This window comes from Myotis brandtii, unplaced genomic scaffold (genome assembly GCF_000412655.1).
Source record: "Myotis brandtii unplaced genomic scaffold, ASM41265v1 scaffold441, whole genome shotgun sequence".
Classification (NCBI taxonomy): Eukaryota; Metazoa; Chordata; class Mammalia; order Chiroptera; family Vespertilionidae; genus Myotis; species Myotis brandtii.
This window is the reverse complement of record NW_005366873.1, coordinates 866355-883643: the sequence shown is the minus strand read 5'-3', so window position 1 is coordinate 883643 and position 17289 is coordinate 866355. Positions and strand designations below refer to the sequence as shown.

The 17289-nt window shown below is 34.5% G+C and overlaps 1 protein-coding gene across 1 annotated transcript in view; it reads left to right on the top strand.

The window, feature by feature from the left end:
• The window catches only part of ATRNL1 (attractin-like 1), a 428818-nt gene that overhangs the window by 65721 nt on the left and 345808 nt on the right, over positions 1-17289 (top strand). The window contains exons 13-16 of the mRNA XM_014546342.1: positions 3639-3771; positions 7957-8138; positions 12057-12270; positions 14829-15017. Of these exons, the coding sequence (XP_014401828.1) occupies positions 3639-3771; positions 7957-8138; positions 12057-12270; positions 14829-15017 (718 nt within the window). The remainder of the gene's footprint in view (positions 1-3638; positions 3772-7956; positions 8139-12056; positions 12271-14828; positions 15018-17289) is intronic.

Sequence of the window (17289 nt, the reverse complement as noted above, 5' to 3'; positions counted from 1 at the left end):
TCGCACTGTAAAATAATCACTTTACACATTGAGGCACTTGGAAAACACATAGGGAATCGCTCTCAGGATGTTGTCAATTCACTCTGTAGTTTGTTGCTTGGCTTTGTCAGTGTAGGGTCCATTTTAAATGCAATAACTTACTTCTCATTGGGAAAATTCTTACAAAGCTGATTATAAAAGGACTATTAACTATAAACGCTGTCTTTTGTGATGGAAATAGGATTACATAAGTAATTATCTGAAATAATTTCCAGAGGGTTCTTGCAGACATGCATTAATAGTGGTATGGGGTAGTGTTTGTTGATACACTTTGTGTGCAAGTTCAACCTGGGGTATTGATAGTGGCTGTTTGCCTTTTATCTGTTTTGAGACCAGTGGTTCTCAGCCAGAGGCAGTTTTGTACCCCAAGGGCCATTGGGCAATGTGTGTAGACATTTGGGTTGTTATGAGTTCACTGAGGCTGCTACTAGCATCTATTAGGTAGAACCCAGGGATGCTGCTAAATGTCCGAACAGACCTTCTGCAAAATTGTTATCTGGCTCAAAATGTCAATAGTGATGGGATTAACTCCTACTTTAGGTAGACTATTGAAAAAAATCAAAAATTAATATTTATGGCAAATGAAAATTGATTAAGTGCAGCAAAAATTTACCTTTTAAGTGGGTTGTTAAAAATGCCCCATGTTTTTTAGATATTAGCAAATTGAAAGAAAAATTTAAAAAGAATTAAAAAGTGTATTTAATTGGATTAAAGTTTCCCAAATTGGGATATAGCTTAAATAACTAAATAACATACATACAGATTTTCAACAAAATACAATGTATATTTTTCTGAATTTTTATTAATCAACGAAAGTATCAACTTGTTTTTACAGATAGCAGGTAGTGGTAAAAGGTAAAGAAAAGAGGGTTTGAAAACTAAGTAAAAACTCTGTATCATCTATAATTTTTCTCCAGTACCAATCATATTTCCAAACATTAAGTTCTATGATTCTAGTCTACAATATTATTCAAAACTTAAAGTGGAGGAAAATTTTCAGTTATTGACTCATTGGGTTGAGTCCTTTTGCTTTCATACAAGATGGGGCCAAAGTCAGTTTATAGCTGTGAGTATGTGAACCACGGAGTTTATTCTTGTATTATTTATTAATTATTGTATTATTTTCTATACAAACAACTGGAAACTGACTTTTGCCCCACCCTGCATACATTCCAGTGGGGTAAGTTTCTTTAATAAAAATACATACTTCAATGTTATTTGTTTAATGTTAATATGACATGACTCTTCTTTGAAAATTTGAATTACATTTTTTATACGTGGATTAATATTCATCTAATGAGTTATTTTAGTGAGTCATGTGGAAATACAAGTCAAGCATGGGCATAAGGGACTAAATCGGAGAATGTTATTAGATAAAAATTGCAAGCAGATTTTATTTACAGCTGTGTTGAATAAACCTGAGTTAATTTGTGTTTAGACATTAACACTCAGTGAAAATGTGCATATCTAAAAAAATTTGTTAAATAAGTTGCTGTCAAGTATATTCATTTTATAAAGTGTTTTTTTCCTTTATGTTTTGTTTTTGATAATAATGTGTTAACAAGGAAAGCAGTGGGTAAGGTAGTGTAAGTGAGCAGATGGTCCTCACTTGTAATTTAGACTTTGATGTGATGTGTCTTTTAGACAGTTTTATCACAGTGTCTGGTGATGAAGTTAAACCAAATGCTAATGAGTACAGAAAGGTCTGTGAGATTTTAGTGTAAATGATATCTGTTGATATCCTACTTCATTATTTAATCATATTTACTGCAAGTTGCATATATTATGCTCTAATAGATCAGCTAGCCTGCTTACTTCTCACATATTTTCACTTTGAATTTATATCTATGTTAGAGTGAAGATCAATATAGTAGTGGTTAGTCCTCATAGTCTGGTTTATAATGTACGTACATCTGCTTCATTAGACCCCAAAATGCCAGCCATGTTTCAGAATAACAGTCAACTTCCTTCCATAATTGATTAAATTGGTGCTGTGTGTAATTGAAATGTAGTTTCATCTATTGTATTGGTTCAGTGCCAATAAATGACTATATTGTTGTTAATGAAGAGCAGTATAGTTACTTGGATGGTGACTCTAATTAAACCATTGATATTCTAAGGGCAGCCTTAATCTGTTATTCTTTCTCTTATTCTAAAATGTTCTTTATCCATTCTCTTGGTCATTTTTATAGGCTATTCTATTTGTCAGATTATTCAAGTAAATTTGTTTCTCTTCAGTTAGGGGGCAAATGTTTGGAACTATAATGATTATATAAACCAACACTAAGATCTATTTATTATATGAAAACAAAAAGGTATGAATTAGATTAAATGACAAGAAAATTAATATGTTTCTAATGAAAATATGGTTGAGTAAAAGTCACAAAGTCATTTGAGATTTTAAAAACTATATCTTTTGTTATATTTTTAGGATGAATAAAGATAAAAATGAGTTTCTATGTACTTTATATGTTACCTTATAGTATATGTAATTTGCTCTGAAGGAATTAATATCTTCGGAATGGAGATGACTGCCATGTGTTTTATGTAGGAAAGTATAATAGTTTATAAATAAATATTTGGTGGGGTGATATTTAAAGTATGTAAGAGGATGAAAATTGCTTTTTACTGTTTTTATATGTGGGATAGTTATAACTAAATTTTAACTGTTAAAATCACTGGCTGAAAAGAAATATTTAGCTTCCTTATTTGAGAAAGCCTGAGGCACACATTTATACCCGCAGAGAAAAACAAAAGTAGAAATAGGGCCAGGATGTAGCATTAAGTCCTTTCTGAGTTTTTCTCAAAGAAGAGTTACAGAAAGAGTTAAGCTAAAAATGTTAGTGTCTGACTTTCACCAGGTCGGTTTTATCATAGCTGTTGTTAATATGTGAGCGACCTGAATCTTGGTGTATGTAGGGAGCTACCACTAAAGTTCCTATGTTGCCTGGTTTGTTTTCTTTTTTAACATTTAACCTTTTAGTGCTGGAATTAGTTGAAATATGATTACATTCTATAGTAGGATTGATCACAATGTGACTTTTGCAGGTTGTTTGCAGCCTGGATAAAAGCAATGTGACAAATACAGGAGAAACATCAATTAACCAAAACCAGTATTTAGGCCTGTGGGAGTAAAATTAGTTTGTTATTGAGATAATAATTTATCTTTTTAAATTGTACTGAATTCTAATAAAGCATCTCTTAAGTTTTACTACTTACCATTTCTACTTTCCCAGGGACTTGTATGATAGTTTCATTATGACTTAGAATTCTTTCATGTGATTGTTAAGAGACATGACTTTGTGTATTGACCTTATTTATTGAATTGGAAGCCTGTTATCAAATTCAATAGAAAATGTTTTCATTAGATGGTTTCTGTTTCAAATTGTGTAATTTGCCACATTTTTTTTCAATAAGTACACTGCCAATTCCAAGAACTATGGTTTAAATAAATAATTAAATAAATAGAGATTCTGATTAAGTAGAACAGGAGTCAGAAATTTGTACTTTAAAGTTCATCAGGTAATTTATATACACTGAGGTTTAAGAATCATTGCTGTACAAGGTGAAAAATAACGTTTTATCTTTTAACTTTCTAGTCTGTGAAAAACTACACCAAATGCCATGTGAGAAATGAGCAGATTTGTAACAAACTTACCAGCTGTAAAAGCTGTTCACTAAACTTGAATTGCCAGTGGGATCAGAGACAACAGGAATGCCAGGCTTTACCAGGTGAAATTTTCAGTTTGGTAAATGAGTTTTACAGTCCACAGATGAGTAACATTGTAGTAAAGAGCTTTGAGTAAGAACATTCCATTTTCTAAAATTAAATCAATAGCACATAAGCAATAATATTGGAGTAGTAATAGCATTGTTTCTGCAAGAATATTTGTACATTTGCTTCCAATTCTTTTTAAGATGTTTAAGGTTTCTTGTATTATTTTTATACTACTGACTTGATCAGAATTCTCTTCCAGTTTTCAAAATTTATATCTTAGCATAGAAAATAATAAGCACTCCTATTGATTGCCAGATTTGAACAAATGTTGATATTTTGACGTTTGATTTTTTTTGCCATTTTTTAAAATTCTGGGAACTATTTTTTACTAACTGCTTTTTTATTATAAATTGTAACATTTATAATAAATATGTGATTTAATGAGAATCTGAGTTGCACAAATGGGAGCAAAGCTTATTTTAAAAATCAATTTCAATTTAGTTTTTACAGTTAACACTCTCTTTATAGACCCCAACTATGATTCTTTTTAAATGTACAAGAGAAGATCAGAAAATTAAAAAGTAATATAGATATTTAACCAGTTTCATGTTCTTGTTATACAGATAAACTGAGACACACACAATAGTTTAGTGACTTGCTCAGATTGCATGTCTTATGAAGGCAGAAGTAACTATTAACTGTGTGTTCTATATCAGTTCAATTTTTTGCCTTTCCCAATCCATGCTTTTTATTTTTTCATAAAAATTTTCTGAAACTATTCAATTTTAAAATGTATTGGAAAATTCCATCCCAGGATGTATGTCTTTCTTACAAGTTCATGTAATTAAGTAAAAATTAGATTGCTTTAAAAGTATCATTGAGATGTTGGAATGTTTGCTTATTCAGATTTTAAACATTGTTTACATACTGACCTGTAGTGTTTTTAAATAGTGATATAGTTAGGTGTGTGTTCACTTTGAGACAATTAGAGAGTAGGAATGCACTGGGCAGGATTTGAGAAGCAGTAGTGAGATGACACTAAACTTGAAAGTAATATTGATTTCTAAGTGTTAAACTCTAAAATCGACATATAGATCAATAAAAATACTTACAAGTCTCTTTAAGAAGACAGAGTAAATCCTGGGCCAAAATCCTATTTGACTGAAAGGAATGTGTGTACTTAAAGGAAGATTGCTTCAATAAGAAAGGAATTTGGTTATCAGTGGAGGTTTTCAAAAACAGTAGCACAGTTATATTCCGTAGTCCCTACACACTCATTGCCCAGGAAAAGACTTTGGTTTGGTGTAAGGGCTCCACTTGACCAGGCTAATATTTTGAAGAATAATAAGTACAGTACAATAAACACAATGGAGTATTTGATTATACACTAACTTCCTTGTTCTGTGTTCATATTTACTGAGCAATCAAGTGGGCATATATACAGTGTGCTTTTCTTTTTACTCATCTCAAGGAAGTGGATCCTAAATGGAGGGCCCAGCTATAGTAGTTGCACTCTTTCATGAAAATTTGTGAATTGCATTTTTTAAATTGATCTCATGTAAACGTGGCAATTTGAATTTATCTCACTAAACTCATTTACCAAATTAACTGCTATCCCTTTAACTCTAAAGCTGAGTTGATGCTCAATACTACAAAAGCCTTAGTTTAGCCCCAAAGGCCCCTGCTTTGTTTTTCACTTGTGTAGTTTGTCAATCAGTTATTTTTGGCCTCAGGAAAAAAAAGGGGGGGGGGCTGGCAAAAAAATATCTAAATCCTTTCTTGATTCAGTAATGTTAGAAAAAGCCATAATTTAACTTTTAAACTGTTTCCTTAAAGTGATTGGGACTTCAAGATTCTAGAACACAGGAAGATTGCTGTATGTGTAGCCTGAAAATGAAACCAAAGGTGTTTTACACAGTCTTATTAAGTGGTAATTAGTTTATTGAGGGGTTACTATGTTCCAGGCACTGTGTCTTATTCATGGTACCCAAATTAATAGAACAGCAGTTATTAAAGAACAGTCTCCTGTTCATGGACCCTTTAGCATGTCCATGAGGTCAAAATAATAATATTGAGATATTATTTGCATTTTAAATTCTCATGCATGCATTTACTATGGAGTTTTCCAACGCTATGCAATACATGATTTCAATAAATTGAATGTAAAAGCAGATGTGAGAAAACAGTTATATTAAACCACCATTAAAGAGATTTGCACAAATGTAAAACAGTGCTACACTTTTCACTATTTTATTTGGAGACTATAGTTAAAAAAATTAAATATATTATTTATTTAAAGGTGTAATATTTCTTCTGAACATTTTATAGGGAAAATTTCAACTACATAGAAAAATGGAAGGAATATTAGAGAGGACACCCAATACCCGCACCCTAGATTCTGCAATGACGTTTTAAAAGCTCTACTTAATCCCTGACCTCTCTGTCTACTCATCCTTCTGTTTATCAGTACGTTTTAATTTTTTGATGCCAGGGCCCTAATTTGAACTCTCAGCCACTCTTTCTCAGGGAGAGATTAGGCCTGAATATGGCATAAGGGGCAAAACATCCTAGAAGCTGGATGTATTTGTAATTAATTTTATTTTGTTTGTTTTTTTAAAAAAATTTTTCAATTACAGTTTACAGTCAATGTTATTCTGTTAGTTTCATGTGTACAGACAGCATAGTGGCTAGGCAGCCATGTACTTCACAGAGCCTTCCCCCTGATATTTCATGTACCCACCTGGCCCCACTCATAATTATTACAATTTTATTGACTATGTTCCCGTGCTGTCATTTACATCTCTGTGACTATTCTGTGACTACCAATTTGTACTTTTTGAGCCCTTCATCTTTTCACCTAGTCACGCAAACCCGCTACCCTCTGTCCAACTGTTAGCCTGAATTTTAAATTATAATTTTAAATAAAACAATTATATCTTGAAATGATCAGCTTCAATTTTTATGTGGTCAAAACCAATACATGTAAAATGGGGAAAGAAAAGATTAGTGGAGTCCTCCAGAGTTACTGAACCAAAATGTTTGAGAACAGCCGTGCTAGAACAATCCCTAAAGGCTGCACTAATGCATCCAAGGCTGAAAGGGCTGGAGGCACAGAGCTACTTAATGTGATATGGAAACTAAAATGTAGTCAGACTTTATAGATCAGGGTGTTAAGGAAATACTGCTTTGTTAATTAGTGTACACTAGTGCATACCTTTGTATTTATGAATCTGTGTTTTATTTTTATTTGTTTATTTTTTAGTCCTCATCTCATGAGGATATTTTTCCATTGATTTTTAGAGAAAGTAGAAGAGAGAGGGAAAGACAGAAATATCTATGTGAGAGAAACACATCGATTGGTTGCCTCCTGCACGAGCCCTGACTAGGGCCCAGGCCGGGGAGGAGCCTGTAACCGAGGTACATGTCCCTGACTGGAATTGAACCCAGGACCCTTTGGTCCACAGGCTGACGCTCTATCCACTGAGCCAAACCAGCTAGGGCATGAATCTGTGTTTTAGAAAATTGGTGTACTGTTTTAAGTTTAGTTTGAACTCTAAGGATAAATCACTCTTACTGAATAGTGTGTTTAAACTTTAGAAAGACCTGAAGAGCTGTGTAAAAAGAAATATTAAAAATCAGATTATAGCTTCTTACAGAAATATAATGAAATGAGAATTTTCTCCCTACAAATATAGTTAAAGAATCAAAGAACCAAGCTTATATCAAAATAATATACCTGGACTATGGAAATTAAATTGGGAAGACAATTAGCTACAGTCATAGGAATAACTTTGAAATTGCTTTGTTATATGCTGTTTATTTTCTTATTTGAGTGCGCTTGTATTTTGTAAATTGGACATTAGGATGTAAATATAGTAATATAGTAGTCATTTTACTTGTTAGATACCATATGCCAATACACTAGACTTACAGAGAAAAGTTAGCAAATAGCCAATATATTTTAACAGATGTTATGGAGCTATACCTTTTGTTTAAAATTGAAGAAAAAATTAGGTTCTTCTGTTCCCATTATGTACTAATTTATTAGACAAATTTTGTCCAGTCTATTGACATATTTAAATATTTTATTGTTGAAATTATTTAACTAAATACAGAAATTCTATTTAGAAATTTGAAATCAATGAAAAAAATGCACATGCTTTTTGGTAATCTAAAATTAAGATGTTATTTTTTTCTAGCTCATCTTTGTGGAGAAGGATGGAATCATATTGGGGATGCTTGTCTCAGAATCAATACCAGTAGAGAAAGCTATGATAATGCAAAACTTTATTGCTATAATCTTAGCGGAAACCTTGCTTCATTAACATCCTCAAAAGAAGTAGAATTTGTTCTGGATGAAATACAAAAATATACCCAGCAGGTAACAGCTATACTTACTTTTATATTATGTAAATATGCTGATAATACTATAATTATTGGCAATGAATAGCCGTGTAAAATAAATATTAAATAAATTATTTTTGTAATTTAAGGCATTACTTATACTAAATCTTGGAAGTAAAGTGGAACTGATTTCAAAAGTGAACTGGTAGAGGACTCATTTAGTATGTGGATTTAGTAGTAAGGTTTTCTATATTACTCATCTCATATTTTGCACAGTAAACCAATGCATTATTTTATGAAGAACTCATATGACTAAATATACTGAAAAAACAGGGCATGTAATGTAATAATTTTTTTTGAAGTATTATTATTTTATAACTTGAAAAACTCCTCATAATAAAAACACTAAACATTGGCTACATTTGTATATATGTATATTTTGTGCATGTGTATGTGTGCATTGTGAGTTAAGTTTTTGCATTATGCTATTTTTCAAGATATTGACTTGCTTGAAATAATACACTAATGGTTAATAGGACTAAAGTCAATATTTAAGGTAGGTGGAAGATAAATGAAAAATTGGAAACAGTTTCAATTTTCTAGGAGTTTATGGAAAATATTTCCATACAAGGTGGAATATGGTATCAAAATATCATTTTATAAGAAATTTCCAAGAAGAATTGACACTATTTTCTCTTCTTGGAATATTAATATATACTCAATTCCTAGGAACATTAATAAAAAAATTGGAAATAATTTATCAAATCTATTTTGAAATAACCTTACAGTTCATATACTTCTTGAAATGCTTTGAGGGCATTTTAAAAACTGAGGTCTAATTGATATATATTAGTTTCAGGTGTACAACATAATGATTGAATATTTGTGTATATTGTGAAAATGATCACCACAACAAATCTAGTTAATATCTATCACTATACATAGTTACAAAATTTTTTTTCTTGTGATGAGTTCTAAGATATACTCCCTCGAAAACTTTCAAATATGCAATACAGTATTATCAACTATAGTCAACCATGCTGTACATTGCAACTCCATGATTTGTTTTATAACTAGCTGTTTGTACCTTTTGACCCCTTCACCCATTTTTCCCCCCAACCCCAGCCCCTGCCTCTGGCAACCACCAGTTTCTTTGTTCTCTGTATCTATGAGCTTGTTGGTTTTTTAAGGTTCCACATATAAGTGAAATCATATGGTATTTGTCCTTCTCTGTCTGACTTATTTTACTTTAAAATAATTGACTAAATCCAATTTGTTTGAGAAATACCAGTCTTATGGTTGAAGGATAAGATGTATATGATAGGAAGGGTGTATGTCATGGAGGAAAGATGTTTTGATTGATTGATTGATTGATTTTTCTTCTGACATTTTTTTCTTTATTTTTCAAAGGTAACATTTTAAAAATGCTTTAACTTATTAAGGAACACTCTCTCATACATTAAAAGAATCTCTTAGCAGTCCACCTCTTCTCAGATTGCACTTTGAGAGATAGGCATCCTTCAGTCATGTTTCCAAGTATTTACAGGCATAAGTGGAAACAAAATTATAGTTTTGTTTTTATGAGTATTCTTTTACCCAAATGGTACAGTGTAAATATTGTTCTTTAGTTTATTTTCCTCACTTAAAACATGTCTCTGGACAGCTTTTCATTTCATTTTATTTATTTTAACTTTATTTTTATTGTTGACACTATTACAGATGTTCCCTATTCCCCTTACCCTCTTTGCTTATCTCCACCCAGTACCCACCCTCCTTCCCCTCTGGCCATCACCTCACTATTGTCTGTGTCCATGGGTTATGCATTTATGTTCTTTGGCTAACCTCTTCACCTTCTTTCATCCAGTCTCCCCCCCCTACACCTTGCTCCCGAAAGCTGTCAGTCTGTTTAGAAAAATGTAACAAGGTATATTTATAAAGTTTTATTTTTAGTCATATGGGTCATACAACATAAGATCTGTTAATATTCGTTAGAAACCAGAAGCTTCGTATCTTTAATTATAAAATTCAGAGACAATTCCCAGTGACCCTTTGGAAAGTAGTCCTACTGAATAAGTATCACCTATGTAGACTTTATTAGTAGTAAATCCACATTCTTTGAGTTATAGCAAGTACTAGTATTTGGCATTAACTCTCTTGCTTTTTTCTTTGTTTATAAAATATATTTTTATTTCTTACACTGTAATCTTGAAGTGTGCTATTTTAAAAGTGGCATATTTCAAGGATACTTGTTTTAATTGTTCTTTTTTTCTTGCCTGTTATTGTAAAGCATAAAGATTGGGCTATTTTTTTGGATGTGTGATGTACTTAGATCAGGGGTGGGCAAACTTTTTGACTCGAGGGCCACAATGGGTTCTTAAACTGGACCGGAGGGCCGGAACAAAAGCATGGATGGAGTGTTTGTGTGAACTAATATAAATTCAAAGTAAACATCATTACATAAAAGGGTACGGTTTTTTTTTTTTTTTAGTTTTATTCATTTCAAACGGGCCGGATCCGGCCCGCGGGCCGTAGTTTGCCCACGGCTGACTTAGATTCATAGTTTGTGGACTAGCATCCCCTGCAAATGAAGAATGTTCTGTTTCATTAGAAAGCTGAGCTTTAGCAAAATTTTAAAGGTGGGAACTTCTGCAAGGTGACATTCCATTAAGCATATCTTTATAGAAAATGAATTATATCCTGAGTCATTGCAGTTGTATAAACTGGAGATAACCCTACCTTGGCAAATAAAGATCAACAAATTCATGCACTTTAAAGAGATATCCTGGGTCAGATGATCATTTACTTATCGGAAATGGCTAATGAAATGTTGCCGTGATTTATGGTGTGCTGTTGTAAATTTTCTCAATATAGTAATTTATCTTTCATTTTCAACTGCCTGTGCAGTTCATTTACTGGGTAATAGTTACTTTAAATGTTTTATCAACTGCTTCATTTTTCTGTTCTTCTCTTCCTTGAAGATTCTTATCATGATGAGTTAGGGAGTAATACTTCATTTTAAATGACTTGTCTGTACTATGCGTAGTTCAGAAATATAGGCAGTGTAGCTGTAAAGGGAAGCACAATCATTAATCTGAAATATCTATGTTGGATTGACTCCTGCTGTTATTATCAAGAACTGTAAAAATGTTATAGCTTTTTTGTTATAAAAGTACCTTTTAGATTAATGTATGAAACATATGAGGATCACAAGGCGTAGCAGCATGTGTATATTTATAATTAGAAACGTTATTTATTAAGTATTGTCTGTGTCTCAGAAATTGGATGGTGGAAAATAACTATCTCTGTTCTAATGAACTTTGTTTAGCAAAATTTATTGACTACCTACTGGGTGTACAGTACTCCACTAGGTTTTAAGAAATCTACTGTCATAGTGAATATACATATTTTAATTTTATTTAAGAAATATTTGTTGAGTGTTAACTATGTGGTTTATTAAATTTTATTATAAAGTGTATTTATATACTTGACAAATTTCCAGACCTATGGCCACCTTTATAAGCTATCTATGAACATTTGTGCAATATATTTAAAATGCATACTGGATATATATCTCTTACTTATATTTTGTTAAAGAATTAAATGGAGACACAGTCCATAATTTTAAAAAAAGGAAAATGCAGAGTTTTGAAACACGTAACATTATAATATAATCTTATTAGCTTTGTAACTTAGAAAAGAAAAATATTATCTTCTAATTAAAGTAGAAGTGTTTACGAATGATGTTAAGAAGTTAATAGAATGGGAGTTTTCAGTGCTCATTTCTCACAGAAACATGATTTAAACAACCATCTATATACAAAAATATACCTTTACAAGGGTATAGCTGGTCTACATATTTTCAAATGTAATTTTTAATGACAATACTGTTTTCTAAGGAATATGACAGTAGTTTACAACTAACTGTTTTTAATGTCCTCCTTGCTATCGTTTACAGAAAGTAGCACCTTGGGTTGGCTTGCGCAAGATCAACATATCCTACTGGGGCTGGGAAGACATGTCTCCCTTTACAAACACAACACTGCAGTGGCTTCCCGGTGAGCCCAACGATTCTGGGTTCTGTGCATACCTAGAAAGGGCTGCAGTGGCGGGCTTAAAAGCGAACCCTTGTACGTCTATGGCAGATGGCCTTGTCTGTGAAAAACCTGTTGGTAAGTAGTCCAGTAGACTAGTATTTCTTTAAAACATGGTCCCAACCCTCTCTCCACCATCCCTTCCAGAGTGTGATGGTTTGTGGGCCTGGAGTAACTTTAGCCATCTCCTCATGATGCTGATCCCCATGTAGATTTGAAATTTATCCACATTCCTCACTTACTGCTAGTGACCTTAGCATTAACTTGTGAAAAGAATACATTTTATTGTCTAAAACAGTCTCTACTTTTTTGGTTGACATAGTGAGATTTTGAACATATGGTTATAGTTGATTATAGTATATTAAGAATCTATTCTTAATGTGTTAATGTCTTTTACTTTTATAATAATAGCCTTTGGAAGAAAGATTTGTCTTTAAGATTAACAACTAATTTAGAACCACTTTAATCTTACATATCTAGTATTTAAGTTGAAAGGTAAAAAGAGGCATTTTTGTTACATTTTGTGGAATGGATTTAATTAAATGAAGTAAGAAAAGAATATTAAATTATTTTCTCTTTTTAAAGATTGTATGTTTTGTTGCAGTAATTTATAACAAAATTTACAAGTTTAACCACATTTTTTTCAGTTTTACTGAGATATAATTGACTTTTTAAACCATTTTCAATGTAGAGTTCAGGGTCATTAAGTAGATTCCTCTGTTGTGCATCTATCAATACCATTAACTCCAGAACTTATCTTCCCAAACTGAAACTCTATACCCGTTAATCAGTAAGTCTTTAAACCACTGTTCCCTGCTCCTGACAACCACCTTGTACTTTCTGTCTTTATGAGTTTGACTACTCTAGGCACCTCATATGTGGAATCATAAGGGTTATGTCCTTTTGTGATGCTTATTGGCCCTAGCACAATGTCCTTAAAGCCCATCCATGTTGTAGCATGTGTCACAATTTCATGTCTTTTCAACCCATTGGATGTGTACACCACATTTTATTTATCTGTTCATCCACTGATGGATACTTGAGTTGCTTCTCCTATTGGCTATTGTGAATGATGATGCTATGAATATAGGTGTACAAATATCTGTCTCAGTTCCTGCTTTCCCGTCTTTAGCCAGAAGTGGACTTGCTACATCATATGGCAATTCTATGTTTAATTTTTGAGGAATTGTCATGCTGTTTGCCATAGATGCTGTACCATTTTACATTCCCAACAGCAATGTACAAGGATTCTGAGTTGTCCACATTCTTGTCAACATTTAAAAAAAAATAGTAGTCATTCTAACGGGTGTGATAAATACTATACATTAGGTAGAGATTTTATATTAAATTATTTTATTTTTATTGTTCATATAAGCAACATATTCACTGACAGGACATTTGCTTTGATAAGGTACATGGTATTTAGCTAATAGAATAGTTAGGTCATGTATTAGATTTATATTTATAGTTTTTAAGTTATACATCTTTATGTACCTTGTAAAGGATTAAACATTCCTAGAAATTATAAATTTTATTTTATTTTTTATTTTTTTATTTTTCTCACCCTTTTTTTTTTATTATTAAGCTACTATAACTTACACATCGAAAACAAAACTCTGGCTATTAAAACAATAACAATGCCAATCCGTAACCCAAAACATTTAAAAACTTAAGCATAACATTTCAAGAACAAAAAATGTTTTAAGTCCCAATTTCAATGTCCAAGAGTTCTGAGTCCAAGTTTCAATGTCCGACAGTTCCTTATGTGTAGATGTCAGCAATGATATTTCAGTTCTGGATGGTGGACAAATGGTGGCAATGCAGGTCCGACCCTCTCTGGTTTGATCCTGGGCAACCTGCAGCGACGCACAGCTGCTGACTGCTAGCATGGCAAAGTGACGTCAGCGTCCTTCATCTCTGGATTGTTTTTCCTCTTGTCTTCATGGCTGGAGCATTCCTGATAATTCCTCTCTGTTGCAGGAATCCACATGGTCTTGGAGTTGTTTTCTGAAAATATACAAACATATTCTCGACCGAAGGTTAATAAAGGGAATTTTACTTGGGGTCTTTTTTATATTTGCCCAAATGATTTTCCTTTGGCTTATTTTGACACCATGTGTGTTTTCCTGGGTGTCTTGCTGTTAGCATAAATGAAAAAATTTTTCTAGATGTAATTAAGTTACAGGATATTTTTCCTTACATGGTATTTTTCCACTATCCCCCCTTTTTTGATTTAATTATTAGGAGGATTTTTTGGAAAAGTTACAATGCAGTCTAGATAACTCTAAATTTTTTTAATTTTTTTGCACAAAAATATGACTGCTTTAGGATCAAGAAATTATAAATTTTAAAATAAATTTAAGAAGTATTGACATATCTTCACTTTTTAAAAAATTACTGCATTTATTGGGGTGACATTGGTTAATAAAATTAAGTAGGTTTCAAGTGTCCACGTCTATAATACATCATGTATATTTTGTATTGTATAGTTCATTTTTAACCTTATCATGCCATTTTTGCTTAAATTTTTATTCCTCACTTGGCTTAATGGAAATAGTACCTGAACAGCAAACCCCATTCACTTGTGCCAAAATACATTTACAAATGAAAGAATTATGTTTGTTGGTTTATTTCAGTTAGTCCAAATCAGAATGCAAGGCAGTGCAAGAAGCCGTGCTCCTTACGGACCTCGTGTTCCAACTGTACCAGCAACGGCATGGAGTGCATGTGGTGCAGCAGCACCAAGCGCTGCGTGGACTCCAATGCGTACATCATCTCCTTCCCATACGGACAGTGTCTGGAGTGGCAGACCGCTACCTGCTCTCGTAAGTGCTTATGTACAGGGACTGTTCATTCAACAGTGACTTCAGTCACTATTCTACGATGGGCAGAGGAATTAAACATTTGAGGAAGTTTTAAAAAATGAGAAAAAATGGTGTTACAGCTCATTTTAAAACTTTAGTGCTGTGACCTCCTGATTTATATTATAGTGTCATTTTGAATTCCACTAAGTATCTGCCCCAACCTGTTAACATTCTGCGCACTTGTCATTCCCTGACTCTGAGTGCATGTTGCAAGCAGCATAACATTTTCAAGGTCGCAGATTGCTTTGCTGTGTTTCTTTAGTGTCCTTAAACCGAGGCCAGGTCCCATGAGTTCTCTGTCTTACATGCCTATGGTGTTTTTTTAAGAATCTGTACCAGTTGTTTTGTAAGTTTCACAGTTTGGATTTGTCCAGTTGTTTCTTCATGATTAGATTCAAATTAGCCTTTTTTAATTATTAGATTCAAGGTAAGCCTTTTGGGCAAGAATATCATATCCGTGGTGGCACAGCTGCTACAAAGGCAGGCTTGCAGTCTGGGTTGTCATCACAAGGTGAGTGGTGTCAGCAGGGTGGTTCTGGGCTGGCAGGAGGAGATCCTGGCCCCTTGTTGGTGTTGTGTTTCATAAGGACTGTAGGATGATGGTGCTTCTGGTTACTGGGTACAGCGTGGTTATGAGAATGGCTTTTCTTGCAAAGACAAATTGCATCAGGATATCACTGCCAAGGGAATTGCATAATACTACTGATGGCACGTGGTGGCCTTGTAGGAATTTGAGACCATGTGTGGCTACCTTTGTGGGAGAATTTAGAAGCTACTTGTCTCAGCTAGCTTCCTGCAAGCAGCGTCTTCCTTCCTGGAAGCAGCCACGTGCCGGTTTCCTGGAAGTGCGGGCCATGACAAGGCCTATTCTGAAGTACCTTCTGGGCTTGCTTAGAACCCCTTGCCTGCCTGGCATTCCTTCCATAGGAGCAGCCACTGGCAGTGTGGCTGTGATGCAGTGTCACCGTCCCCGCAGCATCATGCATTGTCTACCCATTTATTCTTCCTTCCATTATTCTAAGCTCTCTTGGTTTTCCTCCAAGAGGAAGAGCTACTTCCACAAAGAGCAGCTTCATAATTCTGAGGCCCCTGTTGGTGGTGAATCTACTGTTTTGAGGCCTGTGCTGGGGCCCAGTGGACCTCAGACCACATGGTCACCCAGTGATCAGCCCTTGTTGCTCAGATGAGTAACCTCATTCAGAGGTGGTTGTCTGCTTAAGACAGTGCGGGTAGAGATTCACTGGTTTTTCCAGGGAGGATGGACTTTACCCAGGGATCCAGCCAAACCCATATTTGTTTCTTATTGGGCACCGCTGTGGCATGGAGACTGACCCTGTCGGCTAGCTCTCCCAGGCTGTGGCTCTTGGGTACATTTGTTGCTCCAGGCTCTTGGCATCAAGTGAGAGGTGCTCCTGGAATGGGCTTGGCTGGATGTATTATAGGTTGAGCTCTCTGTTTCTAGTCTTTCTTAGACCTTTGGTAAGGAATGTTGATGTACAGGATCAAGTGTGTGGAAATGGGGTAGTTGCAGGCATAACATGGCCTCACTAGCACAGAAAGTATCTCATAACTAGGAGCCCGCTGCTGAGGGGGTTGAATACCAGTGCTGGAGGTTGGTGGGGAGTTGAGACAGTGCCCAGCCCCTCTTGCCTCCATAGCCCTGTTTGTCCATAAACTTTAATGTTCAGTGAAAGAAGCCAAACACAAAGATTACATACTGTATGACTCCATTTATATAAAGTTCAGCAGTACTGAAAACTGCATTATATTGTTTAGGAATGATTATTCAGGTGGTAAAACTATAGAGTAAGGCAAAAAGTTATTCTTCTATATGTCAGTGGGTACTGCTGGGAAAAGATTGGGGGTGCTGCTTAAGAAAAGGGAACAAGGAGGCAATGTTGCACTTCCAGGCTGGGTGCAGGTACAAAGCATTTATTTACAACCAGCGGCCTGTTGCACGAATTTGTGCATGGGTGGAGTCCGGCCGGCCCACCATGATGGGGGCTAATCGGGGTCGGGCTGGAGGAGGGGAGGGGCCGCAGGTGGTTGGCCGGCCGGCCCTGCCCACAATTGGGCCAGTAGGTCGGCCGCAGTGGGCGTCATAATGACCAGTTGTTCTGGTCATTCCAGCGTTCTGGTCTCTGGCTTTATATATATACTAGAGGCCCGGTGCACAAAATTTGTGCACTTCGGGGGGCGGGGGGAGGGGGGTCCCCCAGCCCGGCCTGTGCCC